The sequence below is a fragment of the Prionailurus viverrinus genome, chromosome B2, assembly GCF_022837055.1.
Source record: "Prionailurus viverrinus isolate Anna chromosome B2, UM_Priviv_1.0, whole genome shotgun sequence".
Lineage (NCBI taxonomy): Eukaryota > Metazoa > Chordata > Mammalia > Carnivora > Felidae > Prionailurus > Prionailurus viverrinus.
In genome coordinates this window covers 107779038-107799817 of record NC_062565.1, presented here as the reverse complement: position 1 = coordinate 107799817, position 20780 = coordinate 107779038, and the positions used below count along the sequence as shown (strand labels likewise).

General features: G+C 38.8%; 1 protein-coding gene across 6 annotated transcripts in view; it reads left to right on the top strand.

Annotated features, from left to right (window-relative positions):
- FAM184A (family with sequence similarity 184 member A) overlaps window positions 1–20780 on the top strand; it is a 129492-nt gene that overhangs the window by 42100 nt on the left and 66612 nt on the right. For all 6 annotated transcript variants that reach the window (XR_007152306.1, XM_047859585.1, XM_047859584.1 and 3 more), the window contains exons 2-5: window positions 10208–11062; window positions 11716–11851; window positions 13703–13884; window positions 17019–17216. Coding sequence is in view for 5 of the 6 variants with exons in the window: in XM_047859585.1 (XP_047715541.1) it covers window positions 10208–11062; window positions 11716–11851; window positions 13703–13884; window positions 17019–17216 (1371 nt within the window). In the remaining variant the exon portion in view is untranslated. The remainder of the gene's footprint in view (window positions 1–10207; window positions 11063–11715; window positions 11852–13702; window positions 13885–17018; window positions 17217–20780) is intronic.

Here is a 20780-nt window from a genome sequence, read left to right as displayed (position 1 = left end):
GTTTCCTTATTGATTTTCTATCTAGATGATTTATCCATTGATGTAAATGTACCATCCCTACTATTAATTGTATTACTGTCAATTTCTACCTTTATGTCTATTAATAATTGCTTTATGTATTTAGATACTCTTATCTCAGGTCCATAGACATATCCTCTTGTTGGATTAATCTCTTAATCATTATGTAATGCCCTTCTTAGGCATAGACATATCCTCTTGTTGGATTAATCTCTTAATCATTATGTAATGCCCTTCTTTGTCTCTTGCTTCGGTCTTTGTTTTAAAGTCTATTTTGCCTGAAATAAGTATTTCCACCTTTTTGTTTTGTTTTGTTTTGTTTGCTTCCATTTGCATGATGTATGTTTTTCTGTCCCTTCACTTTAGGTCTGTATATTTCTTTAGGTCTGAAGTGAGTCTCTTGTTAACAGCATATAGATGGGTCTTTTTTTTTTTTTTTTTTTATTCAGTCACCCTATGTCTTTTGATTGAAGCATTTTGTCTATTTACATTTAAAGTGATTATTGATAGGTATGTACTTACTGCCATTTTGTTAATTGTTTTCTGGTTTTTTGTTTGTGTTTTTATTTGAGAGAGAGCACACGTGTGGCACGCACATACTTACAAATGGGGAGAGGGAGAGGGAAAGAGACAAGCAGGCTCCACACTTAGTATAGAGCCCCATCTGGGCTTGATCCCAGAACTCTGGGATCATGACCTGAGCTGAAAGCAAGAGTTGGATGCTTAACCAACCGAGCCATCCAGGTACCCTGTGTGGTTGTTTTTATAATTCTTCTGTATTCCTTTCTTATCTAGCTCTATTATCTCATGGTTTGTTGGCTTTCTTTAGTGATACACTTGGATTCTTTTCTCTTTGTTTTTTGCATGTCCTACTACCAGATTTTGGTTTGAGGTTACCGTTAGGTTTGTATATAACATGTTATGCATATAGCAGTCTGTGTTAAGTTCATGGTCTCTTAAGTTTGAACACATTCTAAATTTTTACTACCCACTGTCCACATTTTATATATATGATGTCATATTTTACATCTTTCTACTTTTTGTATCCCTTGACTAATTTTTGTAGACATAACTGATTTTACTACTTTTGTGTTTTAAACTTCATACTGGCTTTATAAGTGATTCATCTACTACCTTTCCTCTGTGTTTGCTTTTACCTGTGAGGTTTTTCCCGTTTATAATTTTATTCTAGTTATGGCCCTTTCTTTCCAGTCAAATAATACCCTGTAATGTTTGTTGTAAGGCTGCCTTAGTGGTGATGGTTTCCTTTAACTTTTGTTTGGGAAATTCTTTATCTCTCCTTCTATTCTGAATGATAACTTTGCTGGGTAGAGTATTCTTGGTTGCAGGTTTTTTTCCTTTCAGCACTTTGAATTTGCTACTCCCTTCTGGCCTGCAAAGTTTCTGCTGAAAAATCAGCTGATAGCCTTTGGGATTGCTCTTGTATGTAACTGTTTTCTTTTGTTGCTTTAAAATTCTCTCTTTATTATTACCTTTTGCCATTTTAAGTGGACCTCCTTGGGTTCCTCTTGTTAGGGGCTCTCTGTACTTCCTGGACCTAAATGTTTCCTTCCCCCAGTTAGGGTATTTTCAGCTATTGTTTCTTCAAATAGATTTCTTTACCCCTTCTTTCTCTCTTCTCCTTTTGGGATCCCTGTAAAGTGAATGTTAGTATGCTTGATGTTGTCACTGAGTTCCTTTACCCTGTTTTCATTTTTTATCATTCTTTTTTGTTTTTGCTGTTCAGCTTGATTTTTCCCATACCCTGTCTTCCAGACCGTGGATCCGTTCTTGTGCCTCCTCTAGTCTGCCGCTTTTTCCCTCCGGTGTATTTTTTCAGTTACTGAATTCTTTCTCTCTGACAGGTTCTTTTTTATATTTTCTTTTTGTTGAAGTTGTCACTGAGATTCTCCACTCTTTTCTCAAATCCACTGAATATTGTTATGGCAATTATTTTGAATTCTTTATCAGGCCTATTGCTTATCTCCATTTCACTTAGGTCTTATACTGTGATTTTGTCTTATTCTTTTATTTGGAAAGTATTCCTCTGTCTCCTCATTTTGTCTTACTCTCTGTGTTTCTGTGTATTAGAGAGGTCAGCTACACCTCCTGGTGTTGAAAGTAGTGGCTTTATGTAAAAGAGGTCCTGTGTTGTCCAGTAATGCATTACCCCCTGGTGACCAGAACCAGGTGTTCCACTGGGTATCTCCTGTGTGGGCTACGTTCCCCCTGCTATTGTGACTGAGCCGTATTTGCCTGCAGCCGAGCTGGCTGCACTGACCTGCTTTTCCTCCTGTGGGCGTACTGGGCAGGGTTTGCTCCCTGCACTGTTGAGAGGTCTCTCTGAGGTTGCCTAGGGCTCATTGGTGGGCGAGGTTGGGGTCAGGCTATTTATCTGCAGTCAGCCGCTCTGCCATAACTACAGGTGCATAGAATAACAGGGCTTGCTCCCTCTGCAGCCAGCTAAAAGGGTCAACTGCTGGATCTGGGTTATCTCACCTTCTCCTCTGGGCAAGAGTCAGTTTGGAGTGGCACATGTCCCTGCTGGGGCTGTTTGCAGGAAGTGGTGGGACAGAAGCTGCTTTGGAGGATGCCTGCTAAGGTGTATTCACAGGAGAATGTAGTGCTAGCAACATAGATGGAGAGTGTGAGCTCTGGCTCCATCAAGTGTCCAGCTATTTAGGCTGGGGAGGGGAAGAGAAATGGTGCCTGTCAGCACTATTATTCCTGGAGATATCTGAATATTCCTGCTGTTCCAGTGCACATTCTAAGATTAGTAAATAAATCTTCACATACATCCTAGGTCCTGTGTCTTTGGTTGAGTTAATTATTATGCTGGCTCTTTAAGAGTGGGGACTCAGTTTTCTACTACCTTTCAGATTTCCTAGAGTTAACCCCACTGATTTTTAAAACTCTCAGAGTTAAGGCTTATTGGCTTTCAAAGCCAGATGTTATGGGGACTTGTATTCCTAGTTCAGGTCCCTAGTGCCTAGGCTGCCTGGTGTGGGGTCTATCCTCTTGCTTCTTTGTGCTTATGATGTCCCTCCTGTTTGTGGTTAGTTTCACAGGGAGTTTGGTTCCCAGTCATGTCTATGCCCCTCCTACCCTTTTCAATGTGGCTTCCTCTCTAAGATTAGTTGTGGAAGGTTTGTTCTGCCAGTTTTCAGAGTTAGTTGCACATATGTAGCTGCTATATCAAGAATGTCCTGGAGGAGGTGAGCTCAAGATTCTAAGAAAACGTTTTAAACACATTTTATTAACATGCTCTTATGTAGCAAGTATGCTAATACTATACCGACTCCAAAAAGGTGAACCATTTCATAGAAACATTAGATTCCCTAGGTAAGCCACCTAGAGCTCATCAATGTTATTTGATAATATGTGAAAATTTTACTTAGAAGAGTGGTATGCGAGTACTATTGAATATAAGTTATGGTTTAAAGCAATGGTCTGTGTTATTGCTCTAGAACAGATAGAATAGAACCTACATGGCAGAGGTCAATAACCCACTATTTTTGAGAAGTTAGAGTGTCTCTTTTCAATATTCTTTAAGTTTGGTGCTTTAAGGCCCAAAGTAACCTTTTGGTGAGTAGCTCAATTAGAAGGACTGAGTGTTTAATAATAAAAATATATTTTATTCTTCCTTGTACAGGATCTTTTTAAAAAAAATATTGAATCTGAGATTGTTCCTTTATTACTTTGTAAGTTCCCTTGTGCCTCATATAGTACTTGTGTACTTGAGGGTAAATCCACACTTCCTCCCTCCTCCTCTCTCTCTCTCTCTTTCTCTCTCTGCTATTAGTCTATGTGTCTCTGACATTGATAAGAAAGGGAAAGTGAACAAGTTCCCAGAAATTTCAAATAAACAAAAACTAAAGATTGAGATTGGCTGGGAAACATCTGGAGGAGTAGTGATGAGAAGGGTCTGCACATGGTTGCTGTGTGTCTGAGGCTGTCTTCAGTGGGACATGCTGAGAAGGCTGGGGCTGGCCTCACCAGCTAACATTAGGAGCATTGTTTGTGTCCAGTGGAGAAGAGCACCCCCACTGCACTCTGTGAGGATAATTTCATCTCCCTATTAAGGAGAACTATGACTCAGTCAGACAGGAGTTGTCCATCTTCCCTCTTTACCTAAAGATCTCAGTCTTCAGCCTTGCTCTCTTGGGAGGACTTTCTCCTACTGTCAGCCAGCACCAGTCTTTCCACTGTGTCAGGCAAGCCCAGCCTCAGACTTTCTTCATGACTTCGGTTCTACAATTGACCCTTTCTGGGTCACATTTTCAATCTCTCTTTTAAGAAAAGTACTCTCCCTGGACTTTGCTGCCTCCTAAGCCATTATCCTAGTTGTCCCTAGTTGTTTCCTTTCTTTTACCACCATTTCTTGGAGCTTTTCTCTACTAATGGACTGCCTCCATTCACTTACCATCCACTCACCCACTTTTGCCATTTTTCTTCCAGCTCTGCCCTCACCACTCTACCAAATGTGCTCTCAAAGACCTACTTCTGAGATTTAGATTCTGAATTCAGGGTCTTTGAGTCTTCATTTTTCTTGATTTTTATTCAGCCTTTGACAAGATGTATTGTTCATCTTAGACCTTGATGCTCTGCCTCCATTCCACTCTTACTCATCTGTCCAGCATGTTGCCTCTGTCTGTGGGTCCTCATCCTCCCTGCTGCCCCTGAACCCTGCCCAAGGCCTGTCCTCAGTCTTTTTCACTCTTTCTAATTAGTTTCTCCCTTCTGGATCCCATCCAGAGCAACAGCTACAATGCAAGTACCTCTGCAGTGTGTTGCATGTCTACCTTTGTAGCTCTGGAACCCATTTTTCCCCTCACAGAATCCTGTGCTTTCCATTTCTGTGCCTTCTACTCTTAGCCTTCAGCTCACAATTCTCTCTCTCTACTTTATCCATAACATTTTGACTAAATGAAGAGATTCTGGTTGAGATAAAGTAAGCATTTCATTGAGAATAAGGGGAAACCCCTACATTACCACTGTCACTCCCATCCCTTGCAAAAACTCATTTTGTCTTTATTCTCCTTTGTGTAACTTATCAAAATTTTATTTGACTAATGGAGTAAATATTTGTTTAAGATTGGTCTCCACCAAGTTGCATGAGAATAGATACCATGTATGTGCATCCAGCTTACAGTTGTGTTTACTCTGCCAGTTATAGACCTTGGCACATAGCAGGTGTGCAATATATTTTTGCTGAACGGAAGAATAAATGAAGTAGGAATTGACCATTATGTTATAACCATATGTTATCAAATTTTAACTAAGTATCATTATGTTATAACCAGTATGTTATCAAATTTTAACTAAGTAACTAGATTTTTAAACTTTTTCTCAAAATATGTGATCTTTTTCATAAGTAAAATTACTTCATAAGTAAAATTCTTTAAAATATTTAAGTGTGATTTTTATAAATGTTTTATTGAGTGATTTTAAAGGAAACTTTCAGAGTGCCTGTTGGTAATTAATGAATGTTCCTTTAATTTTCTTTTTGAATTTTGATTGTTTTTTTCCTAAAATGAAGGCATTTTGAATATTCTTTTTTTAATATTGTTAGTGTTAATCTTTTAAAAGGGCTTAATGTTTTCTGACTATAATAGTAACATACATTCATTATAGAAGGTTTAGAAATACTGAAAGTATTTTCAGTGGAAAAGAGAGTGAGGAAGCAAGCTCACTGATGTCTCTTATGTAGGCACTGATCCCATCATGAGGGCACCACCCTCATGATCTTGTCTAAACTTAATTATCTCCCGAAGGCCCCATCTTCAAATACCATTATATTGGCAGTTAGGGCTTCATTCAGTTAGATGAATTTTGTTGGGGGAAGGAGAGGGACACAATACAGTCTATAGCAGCCAACAACAAGAACTATTTCAGAGACTGTTTGTTGTTACTTAAGTAGCATTTTAAAGAGTAGATCTAGACTTATTCTCATTTTATTAGTGGGTAAGATTATTTGAAAATCTTCATAGAAAAAGTAAAAATTACTGACTATTCCTTTTTCATCCTGGAATATGTAGTTAAATCGTGCATTGTTGGCATAAGCTGGAGCTGCGAAATTACATGAAATTGTGGTAATAATTGTGCTCTCCCATTCTCTGAGTGCTTATAGTCCCTGAAAAACTGCAAATGGCTCTTAATGTCTTTAAAAATACTTTATGAAAAGAGATATTAGAGAGTTTCCTTTTCCCATGTGGAAAATAATAGCCAACTTTATGGGTGATTATGATCACTCACCAAAGTTTCTTTTAAAGTTATTCTCGGGCACCTGGGGGGCTCAGGTTAAATGCAGCCTCGGTTAAATGTCCGACTTTGGCTTAGGTCATGATCTCACAGTTTGTGAGTTTGAGCCCTGCATCGGGCTCTGTGCTGACAGCTCAGAACCTAGAGCCTGCTTCAGATTCTGTGACTCCCTCTCTCTCTGCCCTACTCTATCTTGTGGTGCTCTGTCCTCTGTGTCTCAAAAAATAAATAAATAAATAAATAAACATTAAAGACAAATTTTAAAGCTATTCCCATTTTCTCCATAAATAAATGATACAATGAATAAAAAAAGATTTATCATCTCATAGTGCTTTATATTTTTTGAAAAATATTTATATAGTATCATTTTTTTAAATGTCAATGATAGGTTGATCTTATAATAATGATGTCACTAGGATAGAATAAATATGATCTCTATTTAATATTGAGAAACTTGAAGAAATTGGAGAAATTAAGTTATTTTACGTAGAATGAGAAATCCAGTTTGGATCAGTTCTGTTACTTCAAGTCATATTTTCTGTGTGTTCAAAGAACATAGAATATTTCTATTTCTTTGGTCTGAGAAAGAGTAATTAACCAGAGAAAGGTACTTTAAAATGGTTACCTTTGTAATTATGTAGAAAAGTGAACAGTCAGGGGATATCTTGTTAATGTCAAGTTGAAAATTCATATATAGCATTCTCATTTATAGTGGTGTATTTTAAATGGCTATTTAAAGACACTATTAGTTTGTTATTGTTGTTTTTTAAGATTTTAGAAACTTTATTTTAACATTGCTGTCTTGGAAGATACTATTATATGGCCAGTATAATATTGTATTTCTTTTATATTTATACTTTCAGAATCAAATAATTGGTTTTCTTAATGTCTTAAGAAGCTGTAGTGGTAAGAACCCTGGACTATTTATTAGAGGGTAAACAAAGCTAGTGCAAATATTTTTTATTTTTGGCTGCCAACTTTGGCTGATGAGTTGTCAAGTGCGGAGCGCCTGCGGGGCTCAGTCGGTCCAGAGTCTGACTTCGGCTCAGGTCATGATCTCACAGTTCATGAGTTTGAGCCCTGTGTGGGGCTCTGTGCTGACAGCTCGGAGCCTGGAGCCTGCTTCAGATTCTGTGTCCCCACGATCCCGACCCCTGCTTGTGCTCTGTATCTCTCTGTCTTTAAAAAATGAATAAACATTTAAAAAATTTTTTTAAATTTTTTTTTAATGTTTTATGTTTGAGACAGAGAGAGACAGAGCATGAATGGGGAGAGGGTCAGAGAGAGAGGGAGACACAGAATCAGAAGCAGGCTCCAGGTTCTGAGCTGTCAGCACAGAGCCCGACGCGGGGCTCGAACTCATGGACCGCGAGATCGCGACCTGAGCCGAAGTCAGATGCTTAACTGGCTGAGCCACCCAGGCGCCCCTAAAAAAATTTTTTTAAAAGATGACTTGTCAAGTGTACATCACAACAGGAGTCACTACTAAGGTCTCTTCCGTAATTACTCAACTTTGTTGTTGTAGTAGGAAAGCAGCTGTACACTACACATACACAAAGGGGCATAGCAGTGCTCCAGTAAAACTATTTACAAAGACCAGCAGCAGCCATATTGGGCCTGCAGGCCATAGTTTGCCAACGTCTGGAATAGAATATCAAGTAAATAGAGTTCCTCACCATATTTCCCTATTATTGGTCAGACATTTAGTTTGTTTTTCTTAAATTCTATTCTAATTTCACCTTTTAATCCATACTTTTGTATGTTACTGTGCTTTTATATCTTCAGCTACTTTTCTAGGCTCTCTAACATCCTAAGCCAGCTTGCCAAAATTGTTGTCAAGACCCCCATTTTTAACCAGGTGAACATTTACTGATTTACAGGAATGAATAGTGGTAAGGAAATGAAGGTACTGGATATAAAGAAAAGATAGACTCCCGTGAATTTGGGTGGTCTTGGAAGCCTTATTAAAGGATACAGGACTTGAGCTGATGCTTCAAAAACTGCAGGGAAATCAAGTATTAGAAAAAAGAGAAGAGTATTGTTGAGAAATTGTTGACAAGGGGAAGCTCACATCTTCCCATAGTGTTTCATCCCTCGTTATATGGAATCCCACCATGGAGTGGTCCTTTTCAAGATCATTTCCTGGGATAAAATGATGAAAAGTGTCACTTATTATTCTCTAGGGATTCCATCTCTTGTATCATTTATTTTCCTTCCATGTGCTTAGTAAGATAGTTAGGGGATTTGTGCAGATTCCCTGGGAAGGTCTGAGACCTGTGGCCTACACCAGCTCTGCTCTAAGCATTCTACAAATGGACTTCTCTCTAGCTAGTTGGCATTTTTTTCCCTTAGTGCCTCTTTCAGCCTTTTGTGGGCATCAACATGATGGGTAGGTAAGACCCTGGAGGAAGGTTGTAGGAGTCTACCAACTTTCTTGGGTTATAGGCTACCTTTAGGCTTAAATGTGTAAATGAAAGGAGTCCTCTATGGGGATCTTGTCTAGCTCATTAGGGACATAACCTGGGATTTGGAATTAGGGTTATTTAAAAAAGGAGAAACTGGAAATGAGCATTTATTTCTGTTCTGTGCACATATTTCCCTTTGGAAGTAGCTAGCAGGTGAAGTAGCTGGCAAGACAAATCGAGTCCGGCCATCTCTCAATCTTTTCACCTTTGCTATGATTACATCTCTCAATAGTTAGAGCAGACCAAGTGAGTATATGAATGGGGGCCTGATTCTGGAAGACAAAGCCCTGTGTGGAGAGAGTGAAGCCCCTGCAGTGGGGTAAGCCTCCAATGTGTCTTCTCCTTCCACAAGTACAGCTACAGGCCTAGCAGGTGACCACCTAGATTTAGCAATAGGATCTGGCGTCACCAGGATGTGTGAAGAGCCAGGTAGTTTGTTTCTGTTGCCTCAGGCTGTATGAACAAGTTCTCTACAAAAATTGCAACATGTTTGCATCTTAATTGCCTCTGACTTTTGGGGCTAGAATCCATTTCTAAAGCCAGAATAAGATCACATTGAAACGAGCAAAGCTCCAGGACACTGATTTTTTAGCTTCTGGATTTTTGGATTGGAGAGTGTTCATTTCTCTTTACTTCAGAAGAAAGTGGGTGAACCTGTAAGCCTTAAGTAATAGTCATGAATATTGTACTGTTTGGCCACAGTGGTATGATGGAGGGTATCAAAGAACATACAAGAATGGAAGCATCACTACAAAGGGAGTATGTTGTCATTTGTAATTAAGGTTGGGGAAATGTCAATGGAATCATTAAAATCCAAGGACTAAAATGAAAATAAAGACCTTTGCCCAGATACTCTGGCTCTAGAACCCTGGCTTGCCTGGATTCAGAGGGAAAATTAGGCAGTGAGTAAAACTATAGTGTTTAATATGTGAGCAGAAAAGTACTAACTGGATTTTGTAAGGAGACCACTAGGAACTTGGAGAGAAGAGGATCAGCTTTAAAAACTGACCATAGGAGAATTAGAAGAGGAAATTTCTAAATTTAGAACGTACCAGACATTAAACAGATGAAAGAGCCTTTAAGAAGACTTAAGGCCTAGAACTTCCACTCATGCAAAGCACTAGAGTAAGGCAGATACTTTGAGGCTTTTCTGCTGATCCTCACCCCAAACTAGACTGGACCCTATGGAGAGCTCCTTTCTTCTAGGCTTCCTTTGTCTCTTTTCTCCTCACTGTTTCATTTATAGTGGAATCTTCAGATGCAACTTTTCAGGTTGTGCTAAGGTAAAACTTTGCTATGTAAATCAATCTATGAATCTAAAACAATGCATGAAGCTTCAGTATTTAGTATTTACCATACCCAATTTTGTGTGTTGAAAAATATCAATCCAAATGGAAGAATTAACTTCCAGTAAGAACAGAACATGGTTTGCTCAATTCTTTCCCTTTTTTAAAACTGTGCAGGTAATATATGCTTTAAATACTAAAAATGATGAGCATGAATCTGCAATTCAGGCCCTCAAAGATGCTCATGAAGAAGAAATCCAACAGATTCTTGCAGAAACAAGAGAAAAAATATTGCAGTATAAAAGCAAAGTAACAGAGGAGTTAGACCTGAAGAGAAAGATTCAGGTTTTAGAAGCATCATTGGAAGACCACATAAAAATGAAGCAGCAGGCTTTGACAGAATTTGAAGCTTATAAGCACAGAGTCGAGGACATGCAACTTTGTGCAGAAGCCCAGCATGTCCAACGCATAGTAACCATGTCTAGAGAGGTTGAAGAGATCAGAAGGAAATTTGAGGAAAGATTACGGAGTTTTGGGCAACTCCAAGTACAGTTTGAAAAAGACAAACGGTTGGCATTGGAAGATTTGCGAACTGCTCATAGACGGGAAATCCAAGAGCTGTTGAAGTCCCAGCAGGATCACAGTGCCTCGGTCAGTAAAGGGCAGGAGAAGGCAGAGGAACTGCACAGGGTGGAGGTGGAGACATTAAACAAAACACTGGAGGAGCTAAGACTTGAACGGAAAAAGCTAATTGAGGATTATGAAGGCAAGTTGAATAAAGCTCAGTCCTTTTATGAGCACGAGCTTGATACTTTGAAAAGGTCACAGCTTTTTACAGCGGAAAGCCTCCAGGCTAGCAAAGAAAAGGAAGCTGATCTTAGAAAAGAATTTCAGGGACAAGAAGCAATTTTAAGAAAAACTATAGGAAAATTGAAGACAGAGTTACAGATGGTACAGGATGAAGCTGGAAGTCTTCGCGACAAATGCCAAAAGCTTCAGATAGCACTTGTTACAGCAGAGAACAATGTTCAGGTAAGCCTCTTACTTTCAACCTATGGATACCCACTCTCTCTCCCTCCCCAGTTTTGTCTTTTTCTTTTCAATTAGACTACTTTAACTTTTTTTTCCCATTTTGCTTTCTTTGCTTTTCCTTTGTGAGAAAAATCAAAAAAGGGGCAACTTTTTACTACTCTGTAGTTATTATCTACTACTAGAATTTCAGATATTAAAGGCCCATAAAGATAACTTGAAACCTGATAAAGAAAGGTTTCTATTGAAACAACGTGTTGATATTTTTCACAAGTGACTTGGGAGAGTTAAAATATTGGGCTTTAGTTTTAATTATGTTTTCTCCTTTACTTTTGTTAATAATGGTCTGCACAGTGATCAAAAAATTGTTTTCTAAATCTGAAAATAGGTATAGAAAATTTCATAGCTGTTTTTAATATCTGCAGCATTTGAGTGGATTAAAAAAGGTTGAATAGCCTTTCATGATTGGGTCATATGATTTATGAAGGTAAGTTCTAAGTGTTATCAAAACAGATTTAAAACTAGGTATTATTAACTGTGACTTTTGAATACGAGAAAGTTGATGCTTGTAATTTAAGTGAATTGGCATCATTAGCTTAGCTAATTAGCTTTGCATCATTCTTGCATATTAGTAATGGCTATTTGATCATTCTTAGGTTCTTCAAAAACAGCTTGATGATGCCAAAGAGGGAGAGATGGACTTACTAAGCAAGCACAAGGAAGTGGAAAGTGAGCTAGCAGCGGCCAGAGAACGTTTACAACAACAGGCTTCAGACCTTGTCCTCAAAGCTAGTATGTGTGACCACAGTTCTAGGTGTATTCCTTAGCTAAAACCAACACTAAAATATTTACTCAAGACAAAATTTGCCTTCTCTTCTCATACTTTAACATTATTTAGATTCTAAATATTTTAAAGGACTCTAATTTCTTTTTAATCATAAGATAAGCAAATAATAACTTATTTTTAAGAATATATATTTTTATACAAAAATTAAGAGCAGGTATTTTATCACCAATAAATCATTCACTAAAAGAACAAAGAAGCATTCTAAGAAGTTTTTTGTTCTTTAAAAACATGTTTTAAAGTATTTAAATTAGTGGAACTATATGTGAATTATAGTGCCTCATTTCATTTGGCTTATTAATAAGGATCATTTACATACTAAAGCTGAGTTGCCCATCCTAATATGGCTAATGTTCTCATTTCATAACCTGTACTAGAGGAAGTGGGTGATTCATGTCAGTTCTGAAGTTACATTTTGCCCAAGTGTTTAGTGTGCCAGATGAAGCCATTTGAAGTAATTCTTTGAGAATGTCATTTGAGGGGCGCCTGGGTGGCGCAGTCGGTTAAGCGTCCGACTTCAGCCAGGTCACGATCTCGCGGTCCGTGAGTTCGAGCCCCGCATCGGGCTCTGGGCTGATGGCTCAGAGCCTGGAGCCTGTTTCCGATTCTGTGTCTCCCTCTCTCTCTGCCCCTCGCCCGTTCATGCTCTGTCTCTCTCTGTCCCAAAAATAAATAAACGTTGAAAAAAAAATTTAAAAAAGAGAATGTCATTTGATTTGATTGGCTCATCTGTGAATTCCCAGATGACCGTTCTCCTAAGTAGTAGTTTTTCAACTTTAGTGTGTATGAAAATCACCCAAAGGGCTTGTGCAACCACAGATGCTGGGCTCCAGCCTCAGAGCTTCTGATTTAGCAGGTCTGAGATGATCTTCACTGCGGGCTCAAGTTCCCAAGTCTGCTGGTCCAGGGCACTTTGAGAACCACTGGCCTACCTAACACATGCTTTCTGAGACCTTTATCTCACACTCATTTTTCATCTCTCTGTCTCTCTTATTGCCCGTCCCCCTTTTTTGTTGTTGTCATTTATTTATTCTTTGATAACTTGCTGACTTAATCTCTTAATCCACCTTAGTTCTTTATCAGGTTTCTTGTCTAAAACAAATTCAGTTTCAACCAAACCACTGCCTTCCATATTTACTACCTGTGTACAAATTTCTTTCTCTTTAAAATTTTCTTTAATGTTTATTTATTTTTGACAGAGAGAGACAGAGCATGAGTGGGGGAGGGGCAGAGACAGAGGGAGACACAGAATGCAAAGCAGGCTCCAGGCTCCAAGCTGTCAGCACAGAGCCCGACGCGGGGCTCAAACTCACAGACTGTGAGATCATGACCTGAGCCGAAGTTGGATGCTCAACCGACTGAGCCACCCAGGCGCCCCTAAATTTCTTTCTCTTTATGTGAGAATTTGGAAAAAGAGATTAGAAAAGAACAAATTGCTCATTTTGGCACTGTAGTGCCATCCTCTTTGTTTGACTCCCAAGGCTTTTTTTTTACATGCATCTCTGAGAGTTGCTTCTACTTCAGCTTGTTTAGTGTGCAATCTTAAAAAAGGGTCCTGGGTACAGTGATGCAGTGATGTGAAAATAGACCTTTTCCTCATTTAAATGATTCTACTTGGATAAGAAACATTCCCATGGTAAATATTTCCATTTTATACGGTGAACAAACCAAAGTACTGTTTGTACATGCAGACTATTTATTTCACTCAGGTATTAAGTACAATTGTGTCATTAAATATAAACTTTTACACCACAGTGCAACAAATTTTAAATTGCAGAGTTTTTCTTTTTGGGGTATAGGTCATATTGGAATGCTTCAAGCGACTCAGATGACCCAGGAGGTTACAATTAAAGATCTAGAATCAGAAAAATCAAGGACCAATGAGAGATTGTCTCAGCTTGAAGAAGAAAGAGCTTTTTTGCAAAGCAAAACTCAGAGTCTGGATGAAGAGCAGAAGCAGCAGATTTTGGAACTGGAGAAGGTAAAAAGCAGTAGAGTTTGCCCCCCACCTGCTGTCCCACAACAAAGAAAGGAAAAGAAAAAAAGTTCGGTTTTCTCAGATTTGATTTAAAAAGTGTTTACTTCTACTTCACAGTAACAGTCAATTTTTATGTAATGTTTATGTATTTTGAGAAAGAGAGAGTGGGGGCGGTGCGTGGAGAGAGAGAGAGAGAAAATCCTAAGCAGCTAACATGGGGTTTGAACTCACAAAACTGTGAGATCATGACCTGAGCCAAAATCAAGAATCAGATGCTTAACCAACTTAAGCCACCCAGGAGCTCCAATAACAGTCCATTTCTTAATTCTAGTAAGTTTTTGTCTTTATTTTGAGGAAAAAGATATAAAGCTGGACTATCTATTGTACATGTATTCAGAATATTTTTTCAGATTTTTTTAATTTTTTATTTTTTAAAATTTACATCTAAATTAGTTAGCATATAGTGCAACAATGATTTCAAGAGTAGATTCCTTAGTGCCCCTTACCCATTTAGCCCATCCCCCCTCCCACAACCCCTCTAGTAACCCTCAGTTTGTTCTCTGTATTTATGAGTCTCTTCTGTTTTGTCCCCCTCCCTGTTTTTATATTATTTTTGTTTCCCTTCCCTTATGTTCATCTGTTTTGTCTCTTAAAGTCCTCATATGAGTGAAGTCATATGATTTTTGTCTTTCTCTGACTAATTTCACTTAGCATAATACCGTCCAGTTCCATCGATGTCACTGCAGACGGCAAGATTTCATTCTTTTTGATTGCCGAGTAATACTCCATTGTATCTGTATATACCATATTTTCTTTTTCCATTCATCCATCGATGGACATTTGGGCTCTTTCCATACTTTGGCTATTGTTGATAGTGCTGCTATAAACATGGGGGTGCATGTGTCCCTTTGAAACAGCACACCTGTATCCCTTGGATAAATGCCTAGTAGTGCAATTGCTGGGTTGTAGGGTAGTTCTATTTTTAGCTTTTTGAGGAACCTCCATCCTGTTTTCCAGAGTGGCTGCACCAGCTGGCATTCCCATGTATTCAGAATATTATTAACAATTTATAATGTAAAAACTTAAGACATTTCAACGTATTTCAACCAGAAACTGTGAAACTCTTATTTCAGTGGAATGTACATTGTGGTTGATCATATGTTTTTGTACTGATGAAATGTATTTTTGCCTATACACCTAGGAAATTTCGGTAAAACTTTTGGCAATCATTGAGCTCTGAAAATTCATATACCAACATATTGAATTTCTAGATTAAACAAATAAGACCTATCATTTGTAGAGTAATTGCTGAATATTTATTGCAGTTGTTCAGATATCAAGTGGGAGTTCTGGAATCTTTCTTTCCCTCAACAACCAGGCATATTAAAAATAAGTCTGATCTCCTTGCCCTTTGCTCACCTCCCATTCATGCCTTAACCTGAGTGCCATGTGGTTTCTCTTACGACGACTGCACAGAATGTGTGTTTGCCCCAGCCTCCGGGGACATCCTGGTTGCTGGACTTGATGAATCTCATCCAACAGTGTTACTTATTTCTCTCTGATTTACAACATCTCCCTTTTGGTATTTCACATTCACCCACATTTTCCTCCTGCCTGCCCGGCCTTGCAGTCTTGTTTGTGAGCTTTCCTTCTGTCTGTTCCCTTACCATTTACATTCCCCAGCATTTTCACCTCATTCTGTATGCTTTTCCATTCTGGTAACATCAGCTGTCACTTGTTAAGTGATCCCTCCCAAATCTGTTGGCCTAGGCCCCATCTTTTCCCTAAATTTGTGCCCTGTGTGTCTAACTCCCACAAGATATGTTGGTTTCTCACAAACGTGTCAAATCAGCATACCTAGAACTTTCTCCCCTCAGAAGTACTTTTTTTTTCCCCCACTCCTTTTTTCAACCAATAGCACTACTGTGTGTGTAGCTTGGTAAATCAGTTGTTATTGATTACTGTTTCCTTAACCCTCTTATCTGTTAGGGAGTCCTCTTGGCTTTCTGCTCCCTTAATGTATTTTTATTCCATCATATCCCTTCATACCCTTTCGCGGATTCTAGGTTTAGGTTTAGATCATTGTTGCCTGGATTTCAGTTACAGCTTCCTAAGTGCTCTCCCTGCCTCAGCTCACTAGCCTACTGTCAACATGACTGTTGTTAAAAATATGTCAGTTACATAAATTGCAGTGATTTCTCATTCCTATCAGAATAAAAGTCAGAGTCCTTAGCATAAAAGACCCTTTTTCATCATTTGATTCATGCTCCCTGCTGAGCCCCATTCCTTACCACTGCCAGCCTCATATCTGCTGTTCCGTCCACACCGCTCAGCTACATGGTCTTCCTATCTTATCTGAACTTCATTACCCAGCTGGCTACTGCTCATTTTTCAAAATGCTGGAAATGGTTTTGAATGCAGGTTTTTGACACCAGATCTAGGTTTGAAATTTTCTCCTCTTTCATTTCGTGATGGACTTGTGAGAATTAAATGAGAACGTGTCATCAGCAGCTCAGATGTTCTCTTCTGGAAAGCCTTCCCTGATGTATGTATGTATGTATGTATGTATGTATGTATGTCTCTCTCTCTCTCTCTCTCTCTCTCTCTCTCTCACACACACACACACACACACACACACACACACACCCTTTCCCACCCCATCCAGGTTAGTCTCCTTTCCTGTATACTCTTACAATGTGTGATGTACACTCCTTTCATAGAATGTATAAAATTATATTTCCATTGTCTTTTGCCTTTTTCCAGACTATGACTGCTTAAAAGGCATATAATTGGCACTCAGTGAAATTGTATTGAATATCATCTGAGTGGTAAATTGGTAAGCCATTTTGTGTACAGCTTTGACATACAGGAAGGCATTCTGTCTTAAGCTCACAGATGTGCTAACTCACACTTGGTTCTGACCTAGCCTGTTTTATTACTTGTGTTAAAATTATTAATTTTGTCAGTGCTACCCTGTCATTTTCTGAGAACACCAATGATGTAATCTCATGTCCAAAGTCTAAATTCCATAGTACTCAGTTCATTCAAATGTATGTATTTATTGAGTATTCAGAATACTAATAGCAGTAATGAAAAAAGCAGGTGTAATTATTGATCTTTATTTGCTTTAATTTTAGAAAGTAAATGAAGCAAAGAAAACTCAGCAAGAATATTATGAGATGGAGCTAAAAAACCTGCAAAATAGATTGGAAGGGGAGGTTGCTCAATTAAATGAGGCTCATTCTAAGACTTTGGAAGAATTAGCTTGGAAGCACCACATGGCAATTGAAGCTGTCCACAGTAATGCAGTTAAGGATAAGAAAAAACTACAAGCGGTGAGTATAAATTCAACGTAGCATTGCATCATGAACTGGAAGGGTTTCTGTAATGATCCAGTATGACCCATATTGTAGAGTAATAAGTTACTTCATTCTGATGGCTGCTCTCTCATAATCTGTAAATCATGATTCAGAGAGTAATATACTTAAAAATTCTTGTTATCTCCTGTGTGTAAATTGATAGGAGGCATTCCTACTTTGTATGAGCCATGGTAATACTCCCTTGATCTTGAGCTGTTTCTTCATGAGACACTGTCTTAAGTGTGCTCCTCGGGAAGTCTCAACTAGCTGAAGCACTTATTCTCCTGTAGATGTTTCCTTTCGCATAGTAGAAGAAACAAGGTGTCTGACAGATCTGGGATTTACACTGAGCTCTTTGTTTACTGGCTGCCTAAATTTGGGCCTCAAAAACCATGCCTGTCCTCGTGTGACAGATGAAGAGGAGATCCATCTTATAATGTTCCTGTGAAGGTTAAGTGAAATAAAATGTTAAAAACTCAGACATGTCCTAGCATATAGTGATAAATAAATGTTAGTTTTTAGTATTTCTTACAGTGTGCCAGGCGCTGCAATAGTGTTTTCCATCTGTTTTTTTACTTAATTCCCGCCACACTCATAGGTTTAATTTTTGCACCCGCTTTACTGAAGAGGAGATAGAGGAAAGAGAGGTGAAACACTTGTTCAATCACATGCAGCTAGTAAGAATCAGTCAGGTCTTGAACTCAGGTTTCAGATGTCAAACTCTAAGGCGTTTAACCACCACATAAAAGCATGTATTAATGATGATTGTTGTATGTTTTACATAATAGCTTTTTAGAGTTTATTAAGAGCTTTCTTGTATACTCCTCATTACTTAAGGCTTGAAGATTAATGTCATTTTTATTATACAGGTGGTGAAATAGTTTTAATAAACCTAAATGATGTATTCAGTGCCACCAACCTAGTATATAGAAGAAGCAGGATATGAATTGAGAGATTCGCCTCTATGTCTCTTCCTTTTGTGACACAACTAGTTGGAAAAAATATTCAACACTTGAACTTAATTAAAAACTCAAATAAAACTTCCTGTTAAAATGTTATTTCTGTCTAAACCTGCTACTATACGTTTATGTAGCTGGAGACAAATCTTAATGACATGTTATTTCTCAAAATTGTGGTTGTTATTTTCTCTGTGCCAGCTCACTATTCCAGAACGAATTTGTACAGCTTTAATTACGTGGTGCATGTACACGCTTACTGACTCTGTATGTCTGTGTCAGTTGTTCAGGGATTTGTAGTGAAGTATTCAGTGGTAACTGCTGCTTCAGTAAGCTCTTCCATAGCTATTTTTTGTTTTGTTTTTTCATCTCTACATCCCTTATTCACCTTAGCCTACTCCCTTATTGTGATATTTAACCTGCAGGTGTTCTGCTTTTTGCCTCTCTTTACTCCTCTATATTAAGTTCTAAGTGCTAGAATCTAGGCATCTTTCATCAATATCATTTTTGCCTCATTACTTCTCTCTTAATTATACCCTTGCCCACTGAATTTCAATTTCTGAGCCACCTAAAAATCTGCTTTAAGCTACTTACATTTCTTGCAGTGTTTCTTTAAAATGTGGTTGCTATAAAACACATGACATGCATTTCCTGTGTGTGAACATAGTCAAAACTCATGATAGCTTTATCTATCCCCTTCCCTTTTCTCAAAATAACTTGTCACTTGCTGTTTCATTCCTCTCTTGCCTAGCTAGCTCATGTCTGAGCCTCAGCTCAGTTCAGTTAGAATAGTCTTTCTCCAATGTCACATTATCTTTTATTATTTTTTTAATGTTTATTTATTTTTGAGAGACAGAGAGAGACAGAGTGTGAGCAGGGGAGGGGCAGAGAGAGAGGAAGACACAGAATCTGAAGCAGGCTCCAGGCTCCATCTGAGCTGTCAGCACAGTCATCTGAGAGCCTGATGCGGGACTTGAACTCACGAGCTGCGAGGTCATGATCTGAGCTGAAGTTGGCTGTTTAATGAGTAAGCCACTCAGGTGCCACATGTCACATGTTCTTTTAAAGAACATTTACCTAAAGGTGACTTCTTCATTCCTTATTACTTAGTTATCAAAAAGGATTATATTTTTTTTCAAAACTTGAGTTTACCCACCCCATTTGAAAGTGAATACATAGGGGGCGCCTGGGTGGCGCAGTCGGTTAAGTGTCCGACTTCAGCCAGGTCACGATCTCGCGGTCCGTGAGTTCGAGCCCCGCGTCAGGCTCTGGGCTGATGGCTCAGAGCCTGGAGCCTGTTTCCGATTCTGTGTCTCCCTCTCTCTCTGCCCCTCCCCCGTTCATGCTCTGTCTCTCTCTGTCCCAAAAATAAATAAAAACGTTGAAAAATAAAATTTAAAAAAAAAAAAAAAAGAAAAAGAAAGAAAGTGAATACATAGAGAATCCATGCAGAAAAGAGTTACCATTGCAGGCCTGAAGCTGCTATCCTTAGAAAGGCACATGGTGCAAGGTTGGCCCTTGCTAGTACCTGGGAACTTGAATTTCGGGAGGGTTTCCACCATTCCCTGATAACAACAGCTCATGTGCCTAAGGTGTTTATGCAAACAATATGGTTTCTGCTGAACATCCGCTTTCCTTCATGAAGTCTGGGTGTTTGGCACATGGTAATCAAGTGGTACCTATGTGATTAGCCCCGAATAAAAAACCTAGGCAATGAGTCTCTCATGAACTTTACTAGAAGACAACATTTCACATTATTGTCACAACTTGCTAGAGAGTCCTGTGTGAGAGGACTCTTGGAAGTTTGTACCTGGCTTCCTACAGGCTTCACCCCCTATGCCTTTTTCCTTTGCTAAATGTGCTTAGTATCCTTTTGCTATAAAGTAAATTATGACTGTGAGGACAACTATATTCTGAGTCCTGTGGGTAATCCCAGCAAATCATCAAACCCAGAGTTTGTTTTGGGAGCTCCACAGAACTGCATTTATTACTCTTCTCACCTTCCACTATAGAAATATTGAACTGCTTGTAACATACCAGGCTCTTTTGTACCTCCATGGTTTTTGCACGGGTTTCTTCTGCTGAACATGTTATATTTCCCCCTTGCTTCACCTCTGTTCCTTACTAGTACACTCCTTCAAACTCTACTTAGGAATTGCATTATCTGTGAAGGTTTCCTCACCAAGATAGAATTTACCAGTTCTCCATCCATGCACTCCTGTAGTCCCTATGGATATTTAATTTTAATCACATATTCTTTTTTTTTTTTAAATATTTTTAACGTTTATTTATTATGGAGAGACAGAGAGACACAGAGCATGAGCAGGGGAGGTCAGAGAGAGGGGAAGACACAGAATCTGAAGCAGGCTCCAGGCTCCGAGGTGTCAGCACAGAGCCCGATGTGGGGCTTGAACCCACAAACTGTAAGATCATGACCTGAGCCAAAGTCGGTCACCCAACCGACTGAGCCACTCAGGCGCCCCAATCACATATTCTTTAATTGCTTGTTGCCTTGAACCAATTAAGGGCAGGCCCCATGTGTTAATACCTGTGTATCCCAAGTACACCTCCCAAGTAGCATGCC